Below are 27,214 nucleotides of genomic sequence, written 5' to 3' on the forward strand. Positions count from 1 at the left end.
AAAGAATTTTCATTTATTTTTATCCTTAATGTTTAAAACCATGAAATACATTTTGAAAAGAGAATCCTGCAAATAGCACACTTTCAAAATCCAATGAATACCTGTAAAGAGGACTTTGCTTTCTCTACAACATCACCATCATCTAAACTGAAGATCCTTTTAATCTTGAACTAAACCAATCAGTACTAATAATTGCATGTGCTGGTATGTTCTTAAATGTGGAAGGTCAGGATGGTTGAGTGGGATCTATTGTTTTTCCTCTACTAGTTCTGTGGTTCTAATCAAATACTTTTATTGCAATTCTAATAATGCTCTGACACACCTTATTCCATTTCCCCTGCTGAAAATATTACATTTCCTCCGACATCAACAAAATAATGAAACCCCAGGATTATACATTGTTCAGGTATGAGTGTTAATTTATGTCTCTGCATACAACTGCTCCTTAAATTAGGCCATCTCCTCAGGTACCACAATGTAGAACTGAAGCAAACCTATCCTATGTACAATTAACATTTGGCTCCAAACTTTGTTGTTAAGAATATACCAATTTAAGCACTGTATTGAAAATTGGAAGACAATTTAATACCTCAAAAATAAATTTTCAGTAATGTTAATGACGCTACAAACTTTCAGAACAGTGAAACCTGTATTGAGTTGCCTCTTTATGACCATAATCATAAAGCATGGATCAATTTTATTATATAAAAGCATTGTTGTGAGTAACCAGTTGCAGAATGCAACCAGTGCCCATGCTTTTTAGACAAAATATGCATAATGACACAGCTATGAATGACTATTGCAAAAACATATGTAAACACAACTGACCTTGATTTAATCCTTTGTAAACATTACTGCACAGAAGGGCCTACAGGCAAAGTACAGATTATTTTTAACAATACTGCCTTGATTGACCATATTGCAAAAGCAGGCAAACACCAGTGACCTTTATATAATCTCAGTATTTGTGACCACTTAAAAAGTAAAGACCGCTCAAATGAAAAAAAAATTTAAACTGGCTACCAGTTTCCTAAATTTTACATCGCATGTAGGTAGTGTCATTTGTTGTAGACTGTACACCAGAATAAAGTACATGTGACTCACTGTCACTGTAGTTCTGAAGCCACATGAATACCCAGTGAGACGAACCATTCTTTCAAAGAGATTAGTCATGGACATAAATAGTTCAAAGGTTTTCTGTTTTCTCTCTGTCTCTCTCTCTCATGCACGCACACACACACACACACACCTCCCTCCACTACAGTCATTATTACAATTGATCACTGATAATATTATACCATTAAAACAACGGCAGAAACTCCAACAAAAGAAACATTCTAATAATGGAGGAAAGAATTAATGTAATTGACTGTAGTGAAGTTAACTTATCAGAAAGAAAAATTAGTATTATCAAAGCCAATGTTGCAATTCAAATGCAAATGCATGTGATCTTCAACAGAAATGTTTATGTTTTATGAGAGATGCATATCCATCATGCTATAAAAAAATTATTTTCAGATGAATGTATGCAATATTTGAACAAGAACCACGAATAAAGAATATGTGTACAGTAATTATGGGTATTTTTCCTTCTAAACAGTGTTAATTCCAACCCTGGATTCTGATCATTTGCATAAACTTGTTATGAGAGATCACCTGTCTTGAGAGACTGCTTTTTATTAGCAGAATAGGTGGTCTCTCATAACAGGTTTTACTGTATCTCAATACACTGCAAACATTCACCATAAAGGACATACATTTTTTTTTTTTACATCTAACAATTTTTTATTAAACAGATTTAATATCAAAAGCAGTAGCACACTATAATATACAATCATCACCGAGTTATCATTAAGCACATATCACCTGATGAAAATGCTAAGGGAGACAATTGTTCATGACTGATTACAGTAACTGCCAAGCAATACAATGGACATAATTCTCACCTTTGCAAGGAATACGGCTAGTTCTCCAAAAACTTGTAAGTAGGCCTGAAGAGTATTGGGACCATATATTGTTGATCCACCTTCATATCTCTGAATCTGTGGGACGACAAATTAAGACAATAAACACTAATTTATCATCTACCAAGGAACAATATATACTCGCATGCAAGTCTGATCAAAATGAAAACTTCACAGGACTGCTCCTGCCGCCGATTAATTCACCAACATATGTCGGTCCATGTAGATTATCGGCAGTAACCAGCAGAACAAACAATACAGACCATGAGCTGATGGCACATTATGTGAAGGTAGACCAGTGTCTATGTTGTTTGCAGTCTGACCCAACTTATAAGTGAGTGTATAAAGTAATTATTAAAATATTGCCAAATAGTCAATAAGAATGTAAAGTGCCTGAGATTTTACATATTACAACTCTGATATAAGACAAATGTACTACTTGTAAGTACATGGTAACACAACTCAAACCATGCTCATTAATAAACATCATACAAAACTAAAACAGATTTCATTTTAATTTACATCAAATAAAAGTCATCATCTATCAAATAATAGATTGATTAAGGAAATATGAAACAAAAACACCTTAGCAGACTCAAGTATTCTCTGCATTTTAAACTAGCTGGAAGCCAACATGAACATTTATATACTTTACTGAAACTTCTTACACCCTGTCACCCTCCATCTGTGCAGAATCTAGCTTCCAAAATATTCACCATCAACTATTCATCTTGCAAAACATAAAAGATGTGTCTTTAAGTCTGGAAAGTATTACCAAGTTATATCAAACTGAATATGCAGAAAAGAACAATATGTTTTATTATATTCTTCAGTGTAGAATATAGAAATTTATTGGCGAAATAATCTTCGTTCCTATATTTTCACAAGGGAAAATATCAGATTTCCCATCATGAATGTGATGCTAAATTGCGTGTGTTTACAGAAGTTATACCTGCAGCAAACAAAGACAAGTGACCAAAACAAAACAACAGAAACTACCTTATATTTCAAACATGATAATTAATCTTTGATGAAGAAACTTTACCAGATGCCTTTTACATATCTCTAAAGTTATTTCTCTTTACTTCCTTGACATCAATGATAAATCTGATGTGATGCATTCATGAAATTGGACTTGCTTCATTTACAGATAGGGTCAAATAATTTACAAAATGTAAAAAATATAATTTAGTGTGACAGATTAGGTCAGCCCAATCCAACTGCTTTCTTAACTCACTTATATTTATATGATCAGTCAATGAAAGTGGAGGTGAATTTATGAAAAGAGGGTGAGGGTGTTGTGCTGAAGAGTGAAATTAATGTTCTAAACTTTGATTCTGGAGCAAGTCTGTATAAAGTAAAAAGAATTTTTTTTTCTAACAACAATACTGGATATAATACATTTTGTGATACCAAAAATGATATATTTCAGTATTAATTAAAATATCAGATTTTTTTTTAACCACACAATCCAATACATATGGTATTAAAGTAGAAAAAGAAAATATTGTCTTTAGAGTTTAGGATGAAATTTGCTTAGCAATTGTTAAAACGGTAAATGTTTTGCTTTTATTCTTGCTTTGACTAGGTTTTGTTGTTTCTTTGCAAAACAATGTTTTTTTTCATTGTTCTATTACTGGATGCCAGAATAAATACAATCACCTGACAATGTCCATCATTTCACTTTATTCTCTGAATCAAATGTGAAAACCCATTCACTTAATCTCTCACCATCTGTGTAGTCAGAGTTCAGGTTACAAAGAAAACTAGCTAACAAACAGAATACAGGTTACAAAGAAAACTAGCTAACAGATGGACACATAGGTTACAAACAAAACTAACAGATAGATATAAGGTTACAAATAAAACTAGCAGCCAGATGGACATACAGGCTACAAAGAAACCTAGCTAACAGATGGACATACAGGTTACAAAAAAACCCAACTAATTAACAGATGGACATAAGGTTACAAAGAAAACTAGCTAACAGACTGACATACAGGTTACAAAGAAAACTAACAGATGGACATAAAGGTTACAAATAAAACTAGCTAACTGATGGACATAAGTTTATGAAGAAATCAAGCTGCCATATGTACATACAGGTTACAAAGGAAACTTAAGATGAATGTTCAGCTGACAAAGAAAACTAGCGTACAAAGAAAGCTAGATAAATGATGGACAGTCAGGTTACAAAAATAAAACCTAGCTAACAAATGGACATAAGGTTACAAAAAAACTAGCTAACAGAAAGATATACAGGTTACAAACAAAACTAACAGATGGACATATAGGTTACAAACAAAACTAACAGATGGACATACAGGTTACAAAGAAAAGTACCTAACAGATGGACATAAAGTTACAAATAAAACTAGCAAACAGATGGACATAAGTTTACAAAGAAATCAAGCTGACATACGGACATACAGGTTACAAAGATAACTTCTAGATGAATGTTCAGATTACAAAGAAAACTAGCTTACACAGAAAGCTAGCTAACTGATGGACATTCAGGTTTCAAAGAAATGGAAGGAGCAACACACATCTGTACTGACAGATTACAAACTATCCACAACAGTGAATATAATTATCTTCAGAAACAACAGACCTGATATTCTTCATAAGTGGTGACATAATCTGAATAGTCATTAGAAAGGCCAGCTATCACTGAGACAGGTGTGTCCTGGAATGTATTTTCCACCCTAATGGCCTGTAATAAAGACAAACATATTTGTAATATACCCTGGTCTTGCTCTTGAACATACAATAAAGGTTGTCAGTGGTATATTTAATTTAAAAGATCGTTTAATATGCACATATGGAATCTCAATAATAACACAAAGAATCTCTAAAAAAATCATGGCTGAATCAGCCAGCCATCAGTTGCCATGGATAAGACATCTTAGCATTTATTTCAAGAAAACAAAAGCACATGTTTTAGTTGAACGAGTCTCAACACCATCCCCTAAGTATGAGGTTCTCAATGGCAAAGTCTCTAAGGGAATGAAAATACAGTAAAGCCTGTTATTTGAAGCCACTCATGGGAAAAGACAAACTGGCCATCTTATAAAGGTGACCACTGTACTCAGGTTCACCTTTTATAACTGATTTTTGAACAAATACAATGCAATGAATATCGCCATTGTTTTTAACATCAATGTTTTTATTATTATTATTATTATTACAGTCTGACCCTGCAATAGTGAGCTCTGGTATAACACAAATTCAGATATAACACAGTTGTGGCATGTCTCCCGAAATTTTATAAACATGTATTTTCTTTTTACATGATAATTTATTTGTTTCTTCTTAAAAGTATGAAAAATAACGTGAAGAAAGTTTATTATCATTCTAGGGAAGAGATGGCATATGAATTCGAATAAAAGATGATCATGGCATGGCTCCTGAAATTTCATATACACATATTTTTCTCGTGCATGAAAAAATGTCCTCTTAAAAGTACAAAAAATAATGTGTAAAAAGTTTTTGGTAAAAGATCGTGTATGAATTCAAATATAAAACAAATGTGGTGTAGCTCCTGAAATTTTTAAAATTTCATAAATTTCTTGAAGTTTTGTGCTAAAATAAACATTGAATATAAGTGTATCTGGCTGGGCCTTATTGAGAATTTTGATCTTAAGTTTATTGTCAAAAGATGTGAGCTCATAAATATTAATCTTATTATTACTGATCTACTGCCATTAAATCTTCTTTATTTGTCTTCCATATATTCTATATACAAACAATATCTGACATGTTTGTTCTGAACACTCCTTACACAACCAAGCACCAAATAATGGTTGATAAAAGATTCTCACCTGATTTTATAAATCATTTAAGTACATTGCTAATCATCCGAGTCAATCGCAGAGCCAAAACTTCTTCAAATTATAGTGCAAACAATTATTACACATCAAAAACAAAGCTGCCAACATCCGGATCAGCCATTTCCTCAACTCACCAAGATCAAAAGACAGTCAGCTTACGTGAAAAACCTGTGTTATGAACAAAAAATCATAAGATGCCATGTATGGCATTTTGTGGTGATCCATCAACCTAAAAACTTTATCTGCCTTTACAGACATGTTTAGAATACTGAATGACCCTTTACTCTAATAAAAAGGGGTGTAACTTATAGACAAACACTTTTCTTCAGAGATAACTTTAATTCACAGGTAAAGAGACAAAGATATCTAACTATACCTGTCATAAAAAGTGACTTCAATTTCTGCTGCAATATGGCAACTATTTTCCCACCATCCAGCAAAAGATTATCAACAGAAAGTGTTAAACCAGTGACTATCAGTTCACTGTAGTTCAAAAACCCTTTTAAGTTATGTTTACTAGATACATTGTTACTAACATGTATTTTCTATTATGAGTTTTCATCCTCAGTTTTATATTCTGTAAACACACAGTATAGTGTTACCTGACAGTCTTTCCTCACATCTATTTTCTCCTAAATATGTATGTATGAAGATGTCAAAAACTTCCAAACACTGGAGCAGATTACAGTTAAATAATCTGAAGAAAATAACTTGATATTGTCTTACATACCCCTTCAACTCTATCCCTCAGTCTTCTTCCAGCCATTGTACTGAAATGCAATAATATAGCCGCTAAAAAAGGATGGCAATATTTAAGCACTGCTTTACCATATATATCTTTATAAGTCAAATCCAACTGCAAATAACATAGGTTTTGATGTGCCATCACATAATGTACTGGCAAATCAGGGTCAATGCTGTGTTTTCTACCAATTGCTCCTAAAAATCGTCATGGGCCCAGATTATAATGCCCTGGCAGTTCTTGGTCTGTGCAGTTTGTAAATGAACTGGGCTTGTAAGCAAATATAAATGACGTGTATATCCGTTGTTTTCACGTGATGTCACAAAACGTGTGTACTTCCATATCCGCCATTTTGAGTCCCAAGCCCCGCAAATCTGCACCTAATAACATTGTTCTTCCCACATAATTATGAATGCATGTCGCATTTTGTGCATAAGAATATAATAATACATTACATTCTGTTTTGCATGTCAATCGCATGAGACAAATGCATGACCTTCCTACTTGTTTTCAAGTAAAACATTTAAATTTCAACCATCCTTGTTATTCTTTTATAAACAAATAGATTGATCAATAAAAAAATGCATAAACAAATGGATACACAAACAAGTAGAAACATGTGATGATTTTCAGTTTTCATGGGCTGAAATGAATCATTTGGTTATCATTCAAGTTAAAAAGCTAACTGTTAATATATAATTTCATATTTCTAAAAGCATTTCAGGAATACATCATTTTGACATTCGACATAAAGTCATGTTCCGTCAGGCATGTGTTTCGTTTGAATACACTGAAGATGAAACTTCTCTGAACGTTTATCGCTTTCATTCAATATCCTATGGCCATCATCTCCACCACAAATACAATATCTGACCATACTAATTAAATTTCCTTGTCAACTGTCTTTGGCACAAACACCTGTTGTTGCAAAAAGTATTTGTACATAAAAGTTCTAACATTAAACACATGCTATGAAATTTTAATTCAAAACTGATATTTGCATCCCGAAAATCATTGTCAGGAAATGCTCGTTCAAGATGACAAGCTTAGGGATATGATACAAAACACTTTTTAAAAATGTCAATATTGTATCTTTATAAATAAATGACTACATTTCTATTTGATAGCAATATGCACAATTACTGTTCAAATTCACTAGTCTGTCTTTCGATATAAGCAAGGGAACTTCCAGCTTTATTTTTATTTTCATGCTATAGGATACTTAATTTCAAGTATAATCTGTGTATTGTTTCGATGAAGTAAATGTCCTTATCGACAGTTAAATCAGATTATTATTTTGAATATACATGATGACTAATGTTGACAAAGGTTTGTTAGAGACTCAAAATGGCGGCGCAAGGTGCGTGCATTGCACTGTGGGTATCTGCATACTCAGTCGTGATGTCTGTGAAAACAACCCATACATAAACATTAATTTTACAAGAAATGGAACCATCAAAGGATCAAAAGGTTCAGAAAGCAATTTAAAAAACAAGCTGCAAATTGTCAGATTTAGGTCACAGTGATCCATTATTTCAAACTTAGTGGCACATTTCTCATTATGAACATGCATATCAAATTTTATATTTGCAATCATGTGTATGTGCATGTAATAATATATGGATTATAAAAGCTTTAATTAAATGCAAGCAATCCTAAAATCCATTGTAATGTCTCGTTTGTTTGTCCATTCACAATGAAATTTAACATTTTTCCTGTCCTTACTCTTATCCTGTGCAAATACATGCAGAAACATTCAATGTAACAGCCAAGCCATGTAAGAAGTAACTTTCATTAATAAAAGCTAATTTTATTATCACAGCATGATATGTAGGTCATAGGGATCAAATCATGTTGAGGAAACATAAAAGACTAAAAAGGAATACAAGGCCCCATACACTTTCATTTAACTTTTGAAGGGAAACAGGCATAATAATTAATTGACATTATTTTCATGCAAATTAATAAAGGACAACAAATATGGGCAAACCTCATATACATTTATCTCATATTAATCAGTTCACAACACAATGCCCATGCAACCAATTTTTTTCTCTTGTACAGCCATTCCACCCCTACTGTTTGTGTGTGGAGGGAGTCAGGTTCCTGGTGCACATCAAGGACCAAAAATTCCAACCCCCATGAAGTTCTAATGTGGTGTTAGTATCCAAATAAATTAGCAGTATGCTTTTGGCATTAAACATTTTGCAAACATTTTAGTTGATATTTACTTCATTCTTGTTAACTGATGCATTTATATATAATCCAGAGTATCTCAACCCCTCTTTACATCCTTCTTCCTTGACAATGGTGGCCAAAATGTCTTTAAAGGCATTTTACTTGAGTTTTATTCCTAGCAATCTGCACAGACCCAGATCTGGTGGCACGGTATGTGATGGCAGACCTGGCTTTATGCAGTTTGCAGGCGGATATATTTTTTAAGCAACTATATACAGTAGTACATTAAGCTTACGTGAACTCGGCAGGGACTGCAATGATGATAAACTGTCCAATTCTTAGAAGTTGAGTGTCCACAATAATGGGTTGCCATGGATACGGACGGGTAATCTAAATTAGACATTTAATATATTTACTTCTTGTTCAAAACCAAAGATTGAGGAATGATGTATGTATTAGTATCATAAGAGTTTAATGACATGTCAGCACAAGAATGGCTATATGGTGCAAATTAAAGGTAAAGTTTTAAAAATGCAAACATAAAGTAATATGACCTTCCAAATAAATGTACAATGTGGATATGTGAGAAAGTTTGCCAGTAGCTTCGCATGGGTTGGTGGTTCTTTCTGGGGTTTGCGAAAGTTCTTTATCCACCATATCTTCTGACCGCCATGCATAGCCTATCTTGAACTGAAAAATAGCATTAAACCCTATAACAAGGACAACAACAAATAAATGTAAACATGAACTACTACAAAAGATAAAACTAGACAAAAATGTAAAATTTAAAGAATTGCGAAAACTTTAGGGAGATAAACTCTTCCAAACAAATGTAAACATGAAGTACTACAATATATAAGGAAAAGATAGTGCAATCTTTTGAAATGGATATTAAATAAAAAATAAAGGTAAAATATACAAAATCCTTAAAAAAGAACCTTATGTAATTCTATACCTAAAAAATAACCATTTTTTTCATACTTGTAAAATGACAAGTCATCATCTTCTGCAGTAAAAGCGAGTGATAAATTAGATTTTCTTGACTAGGGGAAAATTCCTATTTAAACACATCAGTCATGTTATACTTCTTATATAGTTGTTGTGATGAAGTTTCAGTGATCCGAACAAAACACATAGGCCATTAACAATTGTAAAGGTGAAGGGAGTATAACTATTTTGCCAATTAGATGTTTTCTCCTGACTCAGCATAATCTTATTCATGTATACAAATCTGAAGCATTAAAAGAAGTCAATGTATTCTGATACTTTTATAGATTTTGCTTAAATCAATTTGTTTGTGCGATTTAATTAGTTCGAAATTAATTTAAAAATGTAATTAAGCCGTAAAAACAATATAAAAAATTTTTTAAACACAAATTGTGAGCAAAAATGATAGATAATTTGTGCTTATATGAGTTACCTCCCCTGTGTCCAGGAGTATTGGCTTAGGATGGTGGCACTTGATCTGGGCATCTGTTGGGGCATGAAGGAAATTCCGCACTGTATCCCAGAAAACATCACCTGCAGTTGAACCTTAGTGTAAAAGAAATCATATTCAACTGTGATTCTAGGGTACCCTTCTCTTTCCTTATCCCAGTATACATATATTTCGAAACCAAGATGCGCATGATATAAATTCATTTTCATTTGTGGATAACCAATTTTCTTGGTGTTCACTGTTGCTACAAACTAAAAATTGCAAGACCCAAGGATGAATGAATGATCTATGTGTTATGGCCTTAAGCTAAGTAACTGAAAAGAGCAAAAACCAGTGAGTTTTATCAAATTTAACAAATAATTTATTTCCCTATAATACATGTACAATGTGAAACTTAAAAACAATTACAGTATTGTGAATTAAATCCAAAAACAGTCCTAAAAGTTCTGTGACAAATCCAAATGTGTGAAGTATTCTGAATAAATTCCAATTGTGTTCCAAATGAATTCTAATCTAATCATTTTATTTTCTGAATTTCACCAGATGAAAGAGACATTGTTAGGCTCCATGACTCCTCTCCAAACACTTGAAGTAGTACTTGAAAGCACGGACCAAGTCTTGCCTCATCCCCTCATCTCAGCATATCATGATGAAGGCATGAACGGCAACACCTGGGTTTTGGCCTATTCAAGTTAAAAATGTCTGACGGATCCTTTTTGTGACCAATATAACCTGTACCATGAGATGCCTGAATGTGTCAGAGATCATGCAGCATCAGACTTTGATAGGAACTGGGGGGTAACTTTGTCTCCTGAAAAAGTCAGAAACAAATGTTTTCCAATAGCTTGATAGAGACTCTCAAAGGGACAATATCATTGAACCCAGTCCCTAAAATCCACCACTTTCCATTTTAAGCCTTTGGAGTAGAGGGAGGTCTTTCTAGCTCATGAGCTCATGAGATTCTCTCCACAACAGAAGGTTTAAAATTCTTTCACCACAATGCTTTCCTGACAAGACTCAGGTGTAAAGAAGTCTTTCCAGGTAGATATGAAATGCCTGCAACTATGGCTGTTTGAGCAGGTTGGGCCTCACCAGGATTTTCTTGGGCATATCTATTGCTAGATCAAACAGATCATTCACCCAGGACTAGTCCCACTTGAGAGAGACTATCAGAATCAATTTGCAATCCTGGTTCCTCATTTCTGCATTATTTTCAGTATCAGAACAGTACGGGAATAGGCATAACACCAAACACCTCTCAATGAACTGGCAGCACATCCAAAGCCCAGGCTTTTAGGCAGAAGACACGAGAAACAATGATGAGCAGTTTGTGGTTCTACCTCCTAGCAATGCGTTTATCATTAGACACCACCAAACCACACAAATCCACTGAAAACAGATGGTCAACAGACCACTTCATATGAAGTGTTTGGCCCTTCTTGACAGTGAGTCAGGCAGGACTTTGAGCATCTGGAAATGTCTGATCTGGATAATGATTCTTAGCTGCAACACACCAGTGCAAAAAGTCCTAGACCAGAATAGATAGCATATATGCCAAGTTTTCTGGAACCAAATCAGGGAGATTTGTGTTCAAAATCAGGGAGATTGTGTCCTAATCAGGAAGATTAGCGTAACAACTATTTTTCTCATAAGTTTAAGCATAAAAGTGCAGATTGTACCATAACTAAGTAAAATAACTATAATGAATAATAGTTACTGAACATTATTAAGTTTGTTATAAGTTATTTTCTTAATCTCACAAAAAAGTAATTTAAGAATCTTCACAAGAATCATTGTGGTTAAAAAAATAATGACCCACTGGAACCTCAAACACTCTAACATACTTAGTTTTTTTCAAGATGTGTTGGTTGTCTTTCAGTCTTGTAGAGAAGCTCCTTTAGCAGCAATAAACAAATCATTTGAAGGTCTGAGCTCAAAACAGTCACACTTTGCATTTATCTTACATGATATTAGTGACGACACAGGTTTTCCACATAAATTTCCATGGTGGTCTGTCTGAGCTTCACTAGATTTGGGAATCTGGATTTCTTCAAAGGTTTGGAAACTCTGCTCATGTCTACCCAGAAGACATCCAATGTTGTTTCTCCCTGAGTGAAACTGGGCACATCTGAGTCTGGGGAGAGCTGGAAGTCAATGAACTCATCTTCAAGTTGACACTGTTTGTCAGCTGCTGTAACCAGTCTGTCACTCAGCTGAAGCACAGCTTCTACTGAAATCTCCAATCTCCTCTCAGGATTCAGGTAACCAAGGGCCTTCAGGGTCTGGTCATTAAATGGAAACTTGGCAAGCATCTTTGCTGTAACTTCCTCATAGATTGACCTCACACTCCTAAAGAAGGAGCTCAGCAGGGTTGGAGAAATGTCATCTGGGTTGTTTTGAATGAAATGTCTGGCTTCCATACCTACTGCTAACAAAGAGTTGTCATGCTAGTTTTCTGGTGACATAAGGTTGACCTCCATAATGCTGGCTGATGCAGTGATAACACTCGTCTTCACAAACTTTCCCATGAATTTCTGTAGAATTCGTTCCATCTCCACATGGAGGTATCCCACCATAGCATCACCAGCCTGGAACATGGTGTTCAAGTCAATCAGTGGTTACATGATGTATAGAAGAAAGTGATATGTCAGTTTCATCTCTGGGTGTTTAAGGTTCTCCACAGATCTGTTCACTCTGCTCCCCATCTTCACAGCATCTTCATGGCTCTGGAAATATGACTGAAGAGCTGGCCAGAGTTGAAGGAAGTGTGCTATGCATTTCTGGAGTGACAGCCACCTTGTGCTACAATGCTTGACCAGTTTGTACTCCTCAGTGTTGGTAAACTCTAGGAATTCTTTATACACCTCTCTATGCTTGGAACTGTAAATGAAGTGATAGGTGTCGACCAGAAGTTCTTCAACTGGGACAGCCCATTTCTTCAAACCATACTGTGTTCAGGTACTGGCCAAATGGCAGATACACCCAAAGTCGATTACATTTGATTGCTGTTCATGAACTCTGGAGAGGACAGAATTTTTCTTTCCAACCATTGCATTTGCATTGTCACTGCTAAACCCTACTAGGTTCTTCCATGGACTCTGTCTGTTTGTTAAGACTTCTTGAAGACAGTTGAAAAGGTTTTCACCAGTTCCAATATTGAAAATGGGCATAGCCAGGAATTTGGTCATCACTTTGTGAATGTCACTGTCAAATACCCTTACAAGAACTGCTACACACTTTTCATCACCACTGTCATTGGACTCATCCATCATCACTGAGAAAGGGTTTTCCTTGCATAGTAAAGTTACTTGATTGTCATACATTGGACCCAGTGCAGTGTTAATGATGTTTGTTACCTTAGTTCTTTTGCAGCAAATCTTCTGAGCAATTTGTGAGTCAGGAAACATAACCTTACACAGCTCACTAAAATGATCAGCAACCAAGAATGGTAAATTATGCTCTGCCACTAAGTTAGCAAACAGAACCTCTGCTTTAGTGACACTGTCTACTGATGTTGATGCAAACATTTGCAGTACTTTAGGCACATTATGTGACGATTTATCGTTCGCAATGTGCTGCATACTTTTCAAGTGCCTTGTAAGATTAATTTTTTCCCCCACAAGAAATGTTCAAATGTGTGTTGCAAGCTGTGCAGTATGCAAAGCTTTCTAACTTTTCACCATGCTTCACACACTTAAATTCACCTATCCTAGCACTGTTGAACTTGCAAACATATTTCTTTTTTTCAAAGGCATATTTTCCATCGAATCCATTAGCGAACATTTTGACATTGCACCAGAATTTTTTAAATAACCCCGGAAGTAGTTGTAAATTTTTATGTGTTTATTCATTCACCTCCAGCAGAGCACACTATGTACTGTACAATGGCAAAGGCAGATGATATTCCAACTGTGATGTGTCTCCTTCCACTGCCATATTTCTCCATGTGAACAAAAGTTGTTCAGAATATAGTTCTCAATGGGGACGAATTACATCTGAGGTTTATTTCTCGAACTGATGGAAAAGGCAGAGAACATTCTGATTGCAATAACTTGATTGACAGATTATGGCAGTCATGAACAGTGTATTGAATGTTTTTTTTTAATCCGGAAAAACCTATGCTTGGCAGTTTTTTAATTTCTGGGAGATCTTATTGGCAAATCGTAGATCAAAAGATGGGGTTGAAAATCAAAAGACTCCCGGACGTTTCGGGAGCTGTAGCAACTTCATCCCTCCCTGTGTCTGAGGAAGTTAGCTACAACCATGAAGTTGTCCAACATGATGAAAAATATCCTTCTGCAGAGCTGATCTTTCCAAAAATGAAATGCATTTATTATAGACTACTGACATGAAGCAACATTTTCTCCAGCCACTACTGTGGTGAAGCAGAGCAACTGGAGGACATCTCAACAGGTGTCCATAGCAAAAGTAACTTCAACTGCTCCAGTGGCCTAGTGGTTAGAGCGTCTGCCTTGGATGCGGGAGGTCATGGGTTCGATCCCCGGCCAAGTCATATCAAAGACTTGCGCTATAACCTGCCTAAGCAGATGCTGCCACATTCAGGCAAACATAACACATTCTCATGAAGGTCTGTGATTCTGAACTCTATTCATGACTCTAATTATTAATCATTTAAGTGTAACACACTGAAAACTGCCCTAATTGTAGTTGGCAAAGCAGGTTATACATACAGTAACTTATACAGGGAATACACATCTCGTTTTAAAATGGATAGTAGATAGAGCTGTATAACTCCTGTATAATACCCCATATAGCACTGTATTAACCATCATACAGACACTTTATAAGTCCCTGCATTAAGCAGTCATATCAGTCCTGTATAAAGACCTGCAGTAAGCCCCATATAATTCATGCATAAGGGTCTGAATTAAGCCCCATACAAACCCTGTATAAGGCCCTGCATCAAGTCCCATATAAGTCATGCATAAGGCTCTGAATTAAGTCCCATATAAACCCTGCATAAGGCCCTGCATCAATTCCCATATAAGTCATGCATAAGGCTCTGAATTAAGTCCCATATAAACCCTGTATAAGGCCCTACATTAAGTCCCATATAAGCAAAGCATAAGGCTCTGAATTAAGTCCCATACAAACCCTGTATAAGGCCCTGCATCAAGTCCCATATAAGTCATGCATAAGGCTCTGAATTAAGTCCCATACAAACCCTGTATAAGGCCCTGGATCAAGTCCCATATAACACTGGACAACAAATTTTTACAAAAGTCATGTTACTGAAATAAAATTAGTCAATTCTTATCAATTTTTATGTGCTGAACACGAATATGACAGTCAAATTGCAAAATTGGCTCTAGTTTTTTTGTAATCTGCAAGAAATTAATGTTTACATAACGAAATGCATTCCAATAGTAAAAGGTCAACTGTAATAGCCTACCTATAAAAAATCAAGTCATTGACTACATCTTAGATTTCTTCGCCTGTCTCTTGTACAGCTGTTCGGGAACATCTCTGAGGAGTGTCCAGCAGTAGTCAGCCAGCATTGTAGTGGACCATTTTCCCTGGTATCTTTGTTCCATTGTTGCGATATCTTGATGAAAACGTTCGCCGTGTTCATCACTAACAATACCACAGTTGCTAGGAAAGAAATCCAAATGGGAATGAAGGAAGTGAATCTTTAGAGACATATTGCAGCCAAGTTTCTTATACTTCATCAACATGTCTTCTACTAGTTCCTTATAGTTTTCTGCCCTAACATTTCCGAGGAAGTTTGTAGAAACTAGGCGAAAAGCATTCCATGCTTGTTTCGCGTCACCTTCCAGCAAGTTGTTGAACCGGTCATCTTTGAAAAGCTCTCGAATCTGAGGACCCACAAAAACTCCCTCTTTAATCTTTGCTTCACTGAGTCGAGGGAATTTTTCATGCAGGTATCGGAATGCTGGCAAAGTCCGGTCAATGGCTTTCACGAAGTTCTTCATCAAACCTAGTTTGATGTGAAGGGGTGGTAGCAAGATTTTCTGAGCCTCAACCAGAGCTGGGTGTTGGATATTCTTCTCTCCAATGGCTACATTCTGCCTGTGAGTCCATTCCTTCCTCATGTAGTGCATTTCCCTTGCTCGGCTATCCCACTCGCATAAGAAACACATGTATTTTGTATATCCTTGCTGCAGTCCCATTAAAAGGGCAACTACCTTCAAATCACCACACAGGTGCCAGCTGTACTTGTTATACTCAATGGAATTCAGTAGCTGCCTTAAGTTATCGTATGTCTCTTTCATGTGGACAGCATACGCTACTGGAATAGATGGAAGAATGTTTCCATTGTGCAAAAGCACAGCCTTGAGACTCAGTTTCGAAGAGTCCACAAATAGTCTCCATTCTTGTGGGTCATGAGTGATTTTTAAAGCATTCATGAGGCCCTCAATATCGGAACAGAATATCAGATTACTTTCCTTTCTGAAGAAAGGCTCCAATTGCTGGTGGCGCTTTCGATATGCAGTAATTGTGACATCTTCTTCTAGAAGATTCCATTGTTGGAGTCTTGATCCTAGCAATTCTGCCTTGTTCTTTGATAAGTCCAAATCACGAATCAGGTCATTTAGTTCTTCCTGTGTTATTCTGTGTGGGGTTGATGATGCACCACAGTGAAAATCTGGATCACTGCATGCTGATGGACCAGGAGAAGAACAGGTCGACTCACCTTTGTCTTCGTCAGATGAATCAAGAGAATATTCTGCTGGAGGTTCTGAAATAGGAAGTCCCTCACCATGTGGAACTGGTCTCAATGCAGACGGAATGTTTGGGTAGACTATTCTCGACTTCTTTCGCTTCGTTATTCCGCCGGAAAGAGGAGGAACCAAGCAGAAGTAACAGTCATTTAGGTGGTTGCTTGGCTCTCTCCACACCATTGGGACTGCAAACGGCATTGATGACCTTTTGCAGTTCAACCACTGTGAAAGCTGTGTTGTACATGTAGCACAGCATATATGCGGAGCCCAAGGCTTGTCTTGGTCACCAACCTTGCATCCGAAGTAAAGATGATATGCCTTCTTCACTTGAGAATTGATACTTTTCTTCTGGTTGGCAAATGTCACTTCCCCACAAATATAGCAAAAATTGTCCGCGGTATTAACACACTTTCGAGGCATTACTGTTCTTTATTGTACGTAAATGGATAAAATAATAAGTTTTATGTAACAGTAGCTTGAACTGTCTCGCACAACGTCTAAAATATTTTAAATGCTGAACCTATCTGATTGGGCTTTATATAGTACACTGCTTACGTCAGCTTCAGCAGCCGCCTGGCATTAGTATAATAGGCCTACACATGTATAGTACACTGCTGACGTCAACTTCAGCAGCCGCATGGCATTAGTATTGCATTGCATCAGAAAATGATGCAATCAACTGTGGATGATGTGAGCATGATGGTATTATGCAATGTTACATCATTATTCCGGATGTTGCTGCAGTCCTACTGGAGAAATTTACACAGTGAAACATAGAAAATGAGGTATATGAATATCTTCAAAACGAGAGCCAATACAAATTTTTCACGGTTATATTCGTGTTCGGCACGCCAAAATACTACAGATTAGGGCCTTTTCAAGTCAGTAATGATTTCACTGTTGACCAGTGTAATTCATGCATAAGGCTCTGAATTAAGTCCCATATAAACCCTGTATAAGGCCCTACATTAAGTCCCATATAAGCCATGCATAAGGCTCTGAATAAAGTCCCATACAAAGCCTGTATAAGGCCCTGCATTAAGTCTCATATAAGCCATGCATAAGGCTCTGAATTAAGTCCCATACAAACCCTGTATAAGGCCCTGCATCAAGTCCTATATAAGTCATGTATAAGGCTCTAAATTAAGTCCCATATAAACCCTGTATAAGGCCCTGCATCAAGTCCCATATAAGTCATGCATAAGGCTCTGAATAAAGTCCCATATAAAGCCTGTATAAGGCCCTGCATTAAGTCTCATATAAGCCATGCATAAGGCTCTGAATTAAGTCCCATACAAACCCTATATAAGGTCCTGCATCAAGTCCTATATAAGTCATGTATAAGGCTCTAAATTAAGTCCCATATAAACCCTGTATAAGGCCCTGCATCAAGTCCCATATAAGTCATGCATAAGGCTCTGAATTAAGTCCCATACAAACTCTGTATAAGGCCCTGGATCAAGTCCCATACAATTCATGCATAAGGCTCTGAATTATGTTTCTTTATGAATACTTACCCAATCCTTATACCTTTGAAGAACTACTACTACATGCAAATCCAGCCTTTCCAGATAAAACGTTTAGCTAAAAAGAGTTAAAAGTTATCTGCCCACCTAAGTGGCAGTCTGGCAGAGTGATCTTCCCTTGATATAGGGATTGGCAGCGAAACCCATGAATATCTCAGTTACTACTGGAGCATAAGGCATGCTCTCTATATGGATGTAACTGTGGAGAGCCTGTGAGGGTGTATGTGTTTTATGATTGGATAAGTATTCACAAAGAAACATATTTTACTAGAAAAAATTGGTTTCTTCTTTCAATACGTTACGCAATCATAATACCTAAGTGGTGAGGGCAGTACATCCCCTTACCCTGGAGATGCAACCTCTGGTCCCCTAAGGTATGTGAGACAGCTTCTACATAACCCGACTGGAGAAGACTCCATTTGTCGGGAGGTGGCTTCCAAAATGGAAAATTTTCCTTCCTCAAGGCCAGCGAAGTCATGCAGATGTGTCATATGAAGCTGCTGAATGACCTGGAAAGGTACCTGTTGTGACACAGCTAAAGATCCCACCATACCGAGTTGAGCCCTTTGAGATGAAGGATCTCTGAGGTAAAAACTGGAGAATGGGCTCTCGATCCCATGGCATGGATAATATCATTTAGAGAACAGTTCTAGTTCAAGGCAATGCTTCTAGAAACTGTTCTAACCTTGTAAGCCAAACTATCAGGTCTGTGTAGTAATATTGTCCAGTCCTGGTTTGAGAGGTAAAAGTAGACATTATCTCCCTTGACACAAGGGCTCGGTTGTTTTAAGATACCTCTTCAAGGCTCATACTGGATCCTGTAGGTGGCCTTGAGTGGAAGTGTTCAAAGTAGACCATGATTTGGTACAAAGGTTTGGTTACCCATGGACGGAAGCCTGTTCTTGGCGATGAAAGAGGTAGAAATCATTTGTGAAACTGACCCATCTTGTTGGAAATGCATCTAATCTGGGTCCCCTGACTGGGCATATATTTAGCTGATTCTGCCTGCCACCACTGATCTGATAAGAAGCTGGTCTTGTAAGAAAGGTGAGTCAAAGATGGCCTTGAAAGCAGTTCAAAAGGTGTTTTGTTCAGCCAGGTTAGTACCTATGATAGGTTCCACTTGGGCATGTATCATCAAAGTTGGAGAAGAGGTAGGACAACTCTTTGGTTAGTCCAATATTCTCTCTTCCATGATGATGCAAGTCCCATCAGGTACATATCTGAATGAAAACTGAGGGATGAAAAGACCATTCCATCTGTATAAGCTATTGCAAGAAGAGGTCCAGGAATATGACTGACATGGATGTGGAGTAGTTGTTGATGACACCACTTTAGAAAGCCCCACACCAGTATGCAAAGGTCTGGGGACTTGGTTCCTCCTTGCCATTTGAGATATGTCACCATGATAGAGCTTCTGGATAGAATGAGGACTCCCATTCCATTTAAAATTTTCTGCCTCCAGTGAGGCTTTTAAAATGGCCTTTATCTTGAGGATATTGATACGTAGATGCCAGTCATGGGGAGACTACACTCCACTGGCTTCCCGAAAAGATGGTAGGAGGTGTGTCCCCCAACTTTCTGTACTTGCATCCATACAGACCGATCTCTAGCAGTTGTACTTGCAGAGGTATACCAGCTGTGAGTCAAGTAAGGTCACTCCAAGTCCGCAGATGGTATCTCATATTTATGCAAATGGGGAGCAGTTGGTCCAGTGGGCAAACCTTTGACCTCCACTGGGATAAAAAAATCATCTGTAACAGGTGCGTGTAAGGTGACCTTAGGATGATGCTGTTTGCTGCCACTTTGAGCTAGCCTATGAGGCAAAGGAATTCCCATGCAGAGAGAGATTTCCTTGAGAGTAATGAAGCCACCAATGCCTACTCCTGAGGGAGACATACTCTGTTTACTTGTGTGTTGAATTCCATACCCAGATACACAAATTGTTGAGATGGTACTAGGTCGGATTTGACCTTGTTGACAAAGAAACAGATTGTAATCAGTGTAACAAGAGTTATATCATGTTCAAATATATAACTCACCTGATGTTTTTGCAGGATATCATCCAAGTAACTTGATGTTACACCTGGGAAATGGTCCGTATATGAGCCATAACAGAGTTCATCAGATGAATCAAGCCACAGGGACTGATACTGAGTCCAAATGGCAGCACTTGCAATTGATAAATGATTTCCGAGTAGGCAAAATGCAGAAACATTCTGGAAGTCTTGTGAATAGGGACATGAAGAAATGCGTCTTTTAAGTTCATGCTGATTACATAGTCTCCCTCTTGAAAGGCATTCAAAATGTGGCATGGTGTCTCCATTGTGAACCAGGGAGCATGTTGATGACAGGGTGCAGAGTGCCATTACCCTTGAATGATTCCTATCGCTTTTTCTGTGGAAGGTTGTTTATTTCTTTCTGCAATGTGGTGGCTTAGAATGGGTCTGTTGGAATGGTGTAGCTCATGGGACTCTGGATAGAGGAGGTGTTTTGAAAGTCATGCAGAGTCCCTTGGAAACCACTTGTCGATCCCAATGATCATCATGGTAAATCTTGTCCCATTCAGCAGCAAAGAACTGAAGCCGTCCTCCTACCGGGATCTATCACAAGGGTGGTGTGGAGATGATTTTTTAGATAATTTTTGAGAGATGGACGCAGTTGTGAAGAGAAACTTTGGCATACAGGTTTGCTACTTCTCTGTCTTTTGTCCACTTTGGTTTGAGAGAATCATGGTTTATGACGTGAGGATCTATGATAAGACAACTTGTCAGATGTTTGTGTTTGAGTTGTGCCCCTTGGCACCTATTGTTGGTTTCCCAAAATGTCCCCGTATCAGTGCTGCAGTTGAGGGGTGGGAAAATTCATCTCCTTAGTGGCTTGTGTGTGCATAATCATCAGTCTGGCCATTAGAAAGTAGATTAGAAGATACTGGTTATGATTATATCTTGGTCTCATGATGATCCTTGAAGAAGGTGGAAGTGGAGAGCAGTGCATCTCATTCCACCAACCATATGTGCACAGGGTTAGACATATTATCCTGTATACACCTGGTTTGACAGACTGAACGACAGATATATTTCTGGGAACTTACTGTGTTGAGGTCTTTGTCCCTGAAGATCACTTGTGGTAGGCCTAGGTCAGTTGAAACAGAAATAGGTCTTGTTTGTAGGGAGGATATTATCCGAGTCATAATGTTGGGATGTGTTTATGGGATGCTTGAACCACATGACTGGTCCATGTATCAGGAGCAAAAGATAGTTTGTATTGTTTGTTTACTTGTTTTTATCAAGAGCTGTAGAATAAAACCCTGAAGTGGCAAGGCCTAAAGGAATAGCCAGCAATGAGGAGTCATGTGGTGGTGATGGGGCTGTCTCTAATAGTGTAGATTTCCAATGTTTTTAAACTGGAGAGCCTTTGATGATTTATCTTCCTTATCTGCCAAGAATTCCCACATAGAGAACATGTCAGCATGTAGCTTATAGTGTCTTAGTTATATGTTTCTGCAGTTTGCCCATGACAAAAAGAACAGAATGTAAAAAAACCTGTTTTGATCTGCATCTGTCCCTTATTATTGAACACCAAGATGGTGCAGAGCTATGCCTTATAGCGTTACCTGGACAATAGCAGACAAATTTTACCAAAATAATTCATCATACTACCAGTGCGAGGTTCAAGGATAAACTTATAGGTAAATGCAATGAATTGTGGCATCCCAACACTAAATCTATCAGCAGAGAAAACTCACCTGAATGTGACCAGTCATTGTGGAATTATGCATATATTAAGAGTTTTCTATAGGTCTTAGGGACTTAAATGGTAACATAATAAAAGGTAGGAGTTTTCCTAAGGTATTATGATTGGGTAATCTATAAGAAGAAATAAGGATGACAGCATTAACAAAGCATAAAGAGTTCATGCTATTAACATAGTATAGGAAGATGACAGCTGATTAACCCTTTCCTTCATATCACCTACTGCAGAACCACAGCTTAGTATATATGTTTTTTGCTACACTGTACAATGTGATATCAATAGAACAATGTCTGTGAAAACTGCACCTTGATATATGCATGATTAAAGCTTTCAATCCACCCTTTAGTTCTTATTGATTCTTTATAAAGCAACATTAATGCTCAGCAAATCCCAGGTGCTAAAGATTCCACAGAATGGTTTACAAATCACCGATCACTGTCATTGCTGTGTAGGCTTTCTAAATTGGGTTTGTTTGTTCTGGAAGCACTTTTATAGGGATATGACAGGGACACCAACATGCTTACACTGGAATGCAGTAGAGGCATCAAAATATTCTTATAATGAGATGAGATAGGGTGTCCAGATCCACTTGTATGGGATAGGGTAAATAAAAATGCCTTGAAATTGTCGCTTTTTGCATTGACCTTGTTATAGGTCCTTGGTCAATCATAGTGAATCTGCTTCAGGCAAATACAACCAGACCTGGGCCAACATTACTGACCCTAGACTAATAATTAGTCCAATACTAAAAACCTCATTTCATCTCGGTATAAAAGACAATGGGTATCACAGTTGACAAACCATTGAGGTTTCTTGAGTGTCCTTTAATTTCAGTTTCAAATAACATACTGTACCTTGTGTGAAGTTGAAAGCACCTGGACCATCAGTAGTTCCTGCAGCAAAACTATAACCCATAGCAGGTTTACAGGTCCTTGCCTGGAAATAAAATTGAAATTCACTAATGAATTCTTGCAATATTTCTTATACTGTAACAGCAGTCACCCCTCCGGATTCATCCTTTTCAGGACTCAGTACTAATTCAGCTCCCATAGCAAAACAATGCAATCACCAGGATATTAAAAATTCAAAACTACAAAATTTCTGAATGCTTGTGATCAAATGTATATTTATCAGTATAGACATATCCATGATGATAGCTGTGTAGAGAAGATCATATGCACCATGGCATTCTCTGGATCTACACACGTTTTTGAAACATGTGTTTTAACTTCCACATCAGAGAGTCAGGTGCTAATTTCAGTGATGAATTTTTGAAACCCAAGTTTGTAAAAGGACTGAAATTTCATCAATATAACATTGTCTCTAGTTTTTTTCAGTTACAACCAGGATAAATCTCAAAGATTCTTGTCACCAAAATTGTACTGCCATTATCAACCAATCCTAGTCAGCTAAACCAACACATACTCTATTTTGTTTTCACTAATTTCTAGACTAGTTCCCATTCTTCCATATTATCATGAGCCCTTCATTACTTGTCGCCTCAGATAAGAGGCCACCTTGCCATAAACTATGTGAAAAAAACAGTACTAAACCATTCTGTCCCCACTAATGACCTGCCATCCCTTTTAACTTTAACTGAACTGATTGACTGAATACTGTAAATATCTGATTAAAAAACCCAATATTTACAAAATGCTGACAATTATTTATGAGGATATCTTTCTTTGATAATAATCCAACCCCCTACTAAGAAAATTTAGGTAATGGCCCCATGAACTTTTCACGTGGAAAATACTATAAAAGGGTCATGTAATTATATAATAAACATATGAAAAATAATTAAGAACTACTGACAGTTAAAACCTAATACCATTCATTATTCATCAAGAGCTGGGGAATAAAAACTCGACTTATTCCCAAGGTTATCCTCATTCTTGTCTTGTTGTGTATGTGACACTGAGCTTGACCTCTACATTATTCATATTTGTGTAAGTGTGACCAAAATAAACAGGACTCACTGTGTGCATGATACTGACTTTGTCTTCTATACTACTCATATGAGTGTGTGACAGAAATCAACAGTACTTACCATGTACATGGCATTGAATTTGACATCTACATTACTCATATCAGTATAAATGTGACGGAAATCAACAGGACTTACTTACTGTGTACATGGCATTGAGTTTGACCACTACATTACTCATATCAGTATAGATGTGACGGAAATCAACAGGACTTACTTACCATGTACATGGCATTGAGTTTGACCACTACATTACTCATATCAGTATAGATGTGACGGAAATCAACAGGACTTACTTACTGTGTACATGGCATTGAGTTTGACCACTACATTACTCATATCAGTATAGATGTGACGGAAATCAACAGGACTTACTTACCATGTACATGGCATTGAATTTGACCTCTACATTACTCATATCAGTATAGATGTGACGGAAATCAACAGGACTTACTTACTGTGTACATGGCATTGAGTTTGACCACTACATTATCCATATCAGTATAGATGTGACGGAAATCAACAGGACTTACTTACTGTGTAGATGGCATTGAGTTTGACCACTACATTATCCATATCAGTATAGATGTGACGGAAATCAACAGGACTTACTTACTGTGTACATGGCATTGAGTTTGACCACTACATTACTCATATCAGTATAGATGTGACGGAAATCAACAGGACTTACTTACTGTGTACATGGCATTGAGTTTGACCACTACATTACTCATATCAGTATAGATGTGACGGAAATCAACAGGACTTACTTACTGTGTACATGGCATTGAGTTTGACCACTACATTACTCATATCAGTATAGATGTGACGGAAATCAACAGGACTTACTGTGTACATGGCATTGAATTTGACCTCTACATTACTCATATCAGTATAGATGTGACGGAAATCAACAGGACTTACTGTGTACATGGCATTGAATTTGACCTCTACATTACTCATTTCGATATAAGTTCGACATAAATCAACAGGACTTACCGTGTACATAGTATTAAGTTTGACCTCTACATTACTCATATCAGTGTAAGTGTGATGGAAATCAACAAGACTTACTTACCGTGTAGGTGGCATTGAGTTTGACCACTACATAACCCATATCAGTGCAAGTGTGACAGAAATCAATAGGACTTACTGCAAACATGGCAGTGAATTTGACCTCTACATTAGTCATGTCAGTATAAGTGTGACGGAAATCAATAGGACTTACTTACCGTGTATGTGGCATTTAATTTGACCTCTACATTACTCATATCTGTGTAAGTGTGACGGAAATCAACAGGACCTGTTAGCATCTGCACAGCTGATGAATATAATTTCTGAAAAAATAAAGTTATATAAGTAAAAATATGTGAAGGTGAAGGTGATAGCTAACTTTTTTAATCAAGGATAAACTTAAGATCTATCTTATGTCTGTATAACTATTATATCAAGGGCATTTATAATGATGGAGTCCCTCCAGTTAACATATTATGGTGATAATTAAGGTCCCTAGAATTTCATACGAGGTGAGGGACATTTTCTGGAAGAGATGTCAGTGTGCCTGGTTAGTTGGCTGGCCAACCAGCTGTGAGGAATGTTCATCATAAGATATCACAGCTGCCAGGTCAGCAGTCCGAGATAAACAACTCATGACCACTATAGTCATTTGCACGGCTAGATTGGTTGGTTGATAGTCAGAATTGTATATGGGTGATAATAAATGCTACAATGGTCAGCTGTCCATTCATATGGGCTAAACTGCAGCTTGTTCAGTCCAGCTGTCCAACTTAGTCAAAGGGTGCACTTTCATGTTGGAATGTTTTTATGCATGGATGGAGTGTGTATTGAACAACACTTTTGTACAAAGAAGGCATGTTTCACTGACATCCTCTGATCTTGAATCACCTGCATTTAGTGTACTATTTTGTCATCTCTTTAATTTAGAAAAGAATAAATAAACAAGTGCATACAATATATATATATATATATATATATATATATATATATATATATATATATATATATATATATATATATATATATATATATATATATAAAATTTGAAATAAATGCCAACCGTGTTATAAAAAGAACTTAAAAATGGAATAATTTCATAGACACAGGGGTGGGAAAAATTTCCACAGGTGAAAATGTATGTTACTATTTGAGGTAAATTGTGATAATACAAACAATATGATAATGCCAAAATACAAATAAATTCAGCAGATTTTACAGAAATGTTGTACACACCATAAAATTTTTTTTTGACTTACTGCAAAAATGCATGTAAAAGATAGATGATGAAATATAAGTACAGAATAAAATGGATTCTAAGAAGAACGTATTACAACATGACAGCAAAAGTGAAAACTCGATACATCTGGGTATAATGGAAGGTACCTTGTGGGTAGAAAGGTTGTTAATTTGTAAGAGTTGATTCCCATTATCCATATATATATATATATATATATATATATATACATATAGACATTTTTTTCAGCATTGGGGGAACTGTATTTCGATGTAACATAATACAACCTACTGTCATCACATTATGTACATATTCAACTGAAGAAAAAAAATATTTAATAAATGATGACAATTTTTTATATTTTTTTTAAAGTTGTAAATATAGAATTGTGGAAATTATTTACATGTGCTGCATTTTATACTGGGTTATGACACTTATCTGTTTACTCTTACCATAGCCATTTTATACTGGGTTATGACAATTATCTGTTTACTCTTACCAGAGCCATTTTATACTGGGTTATGACACTTACCTGTTTACTCTTACCATAGCCATTTTATACTGGGTTATGACACTTATCTGTTTACTCTTACCATAGCCATTTTATACTGGGTTATGACACTTATCTGTTTACTCTTACCATAGCCATCCTATACTGGGTTATGACACTTATCTGTTTACTCTCACCATAGCCACTTTATACTGGGTTATGACACCTATCTGTTTACTCTTACCTTAGCCATTTTATACTGTGTTATGACACTTATCTGTTTACTCTTACCATAGCCACTTTATACTGGGTTATGACACCTATCTGTTTACTCTTACCATAGCCATC

The 27,214-nt window shown here is 36.6% G+C and overlaps 1 protein-coding gene across 1 annotated transcript in view; it reads right to left on the minus strand.

Annotated features, from left to right (window-relative positions):
• LOC149802819 (neutral ceramidase B-like) overlaps window positions 1-27,214 on the minus strand; it is a 76,606-nt gene that overhangs the window by 17,738 nt on the left and 31,654 nt on the right. The window contains exons 9-15 of the mRNA XM_089952266.1: window positions 25,358-25,462; window positions 22,993-23,074; window positions 10,135-10,247; window positions 9,010-9,104; window positions 6,525-6,564; window positions 4,576-4,677; window positions 1,947-2,042 (exon numbers count right to left, since the gene is read on the minus strand). Coding sequence (XP_089808392.1) covers window positions 1,947-2,042; window positions 4,576-4,677; window positions 6,525-6,564; window positions 9,010-9,104; window positions 10,135-10,247; window positions 22,993-23,074; window positions 25,358-25,462 — 633 coding nt within the window. The remainder of the gene's footprint in view (window positions 1-1,946; window positions 2,043-4,575; window positions 4,678-6,524; window positions 6,565-9,009; window positions 9,105-10,134; window positions 10,248-22,992; window positions 23,075-25,357; window positions 25,463-27,214) is intronic.

The sequence above is a fragment of the Sinohyriopsis cumingii genome, chromosome 3, assembly GCF_028554795.1.
Source record: "Sinohyriopsis cumingii isolate HCF-2022 chromosome 3, ASM2855479v2, whole genome shotgun sequence".
NCBI classification, from domain to species: Eukaryota; Metazoa; Mollusca; class Bivalvia; order Unionida; family Unionidae; genus Sinohyriopsis; species Sinohyriopsis cumingii.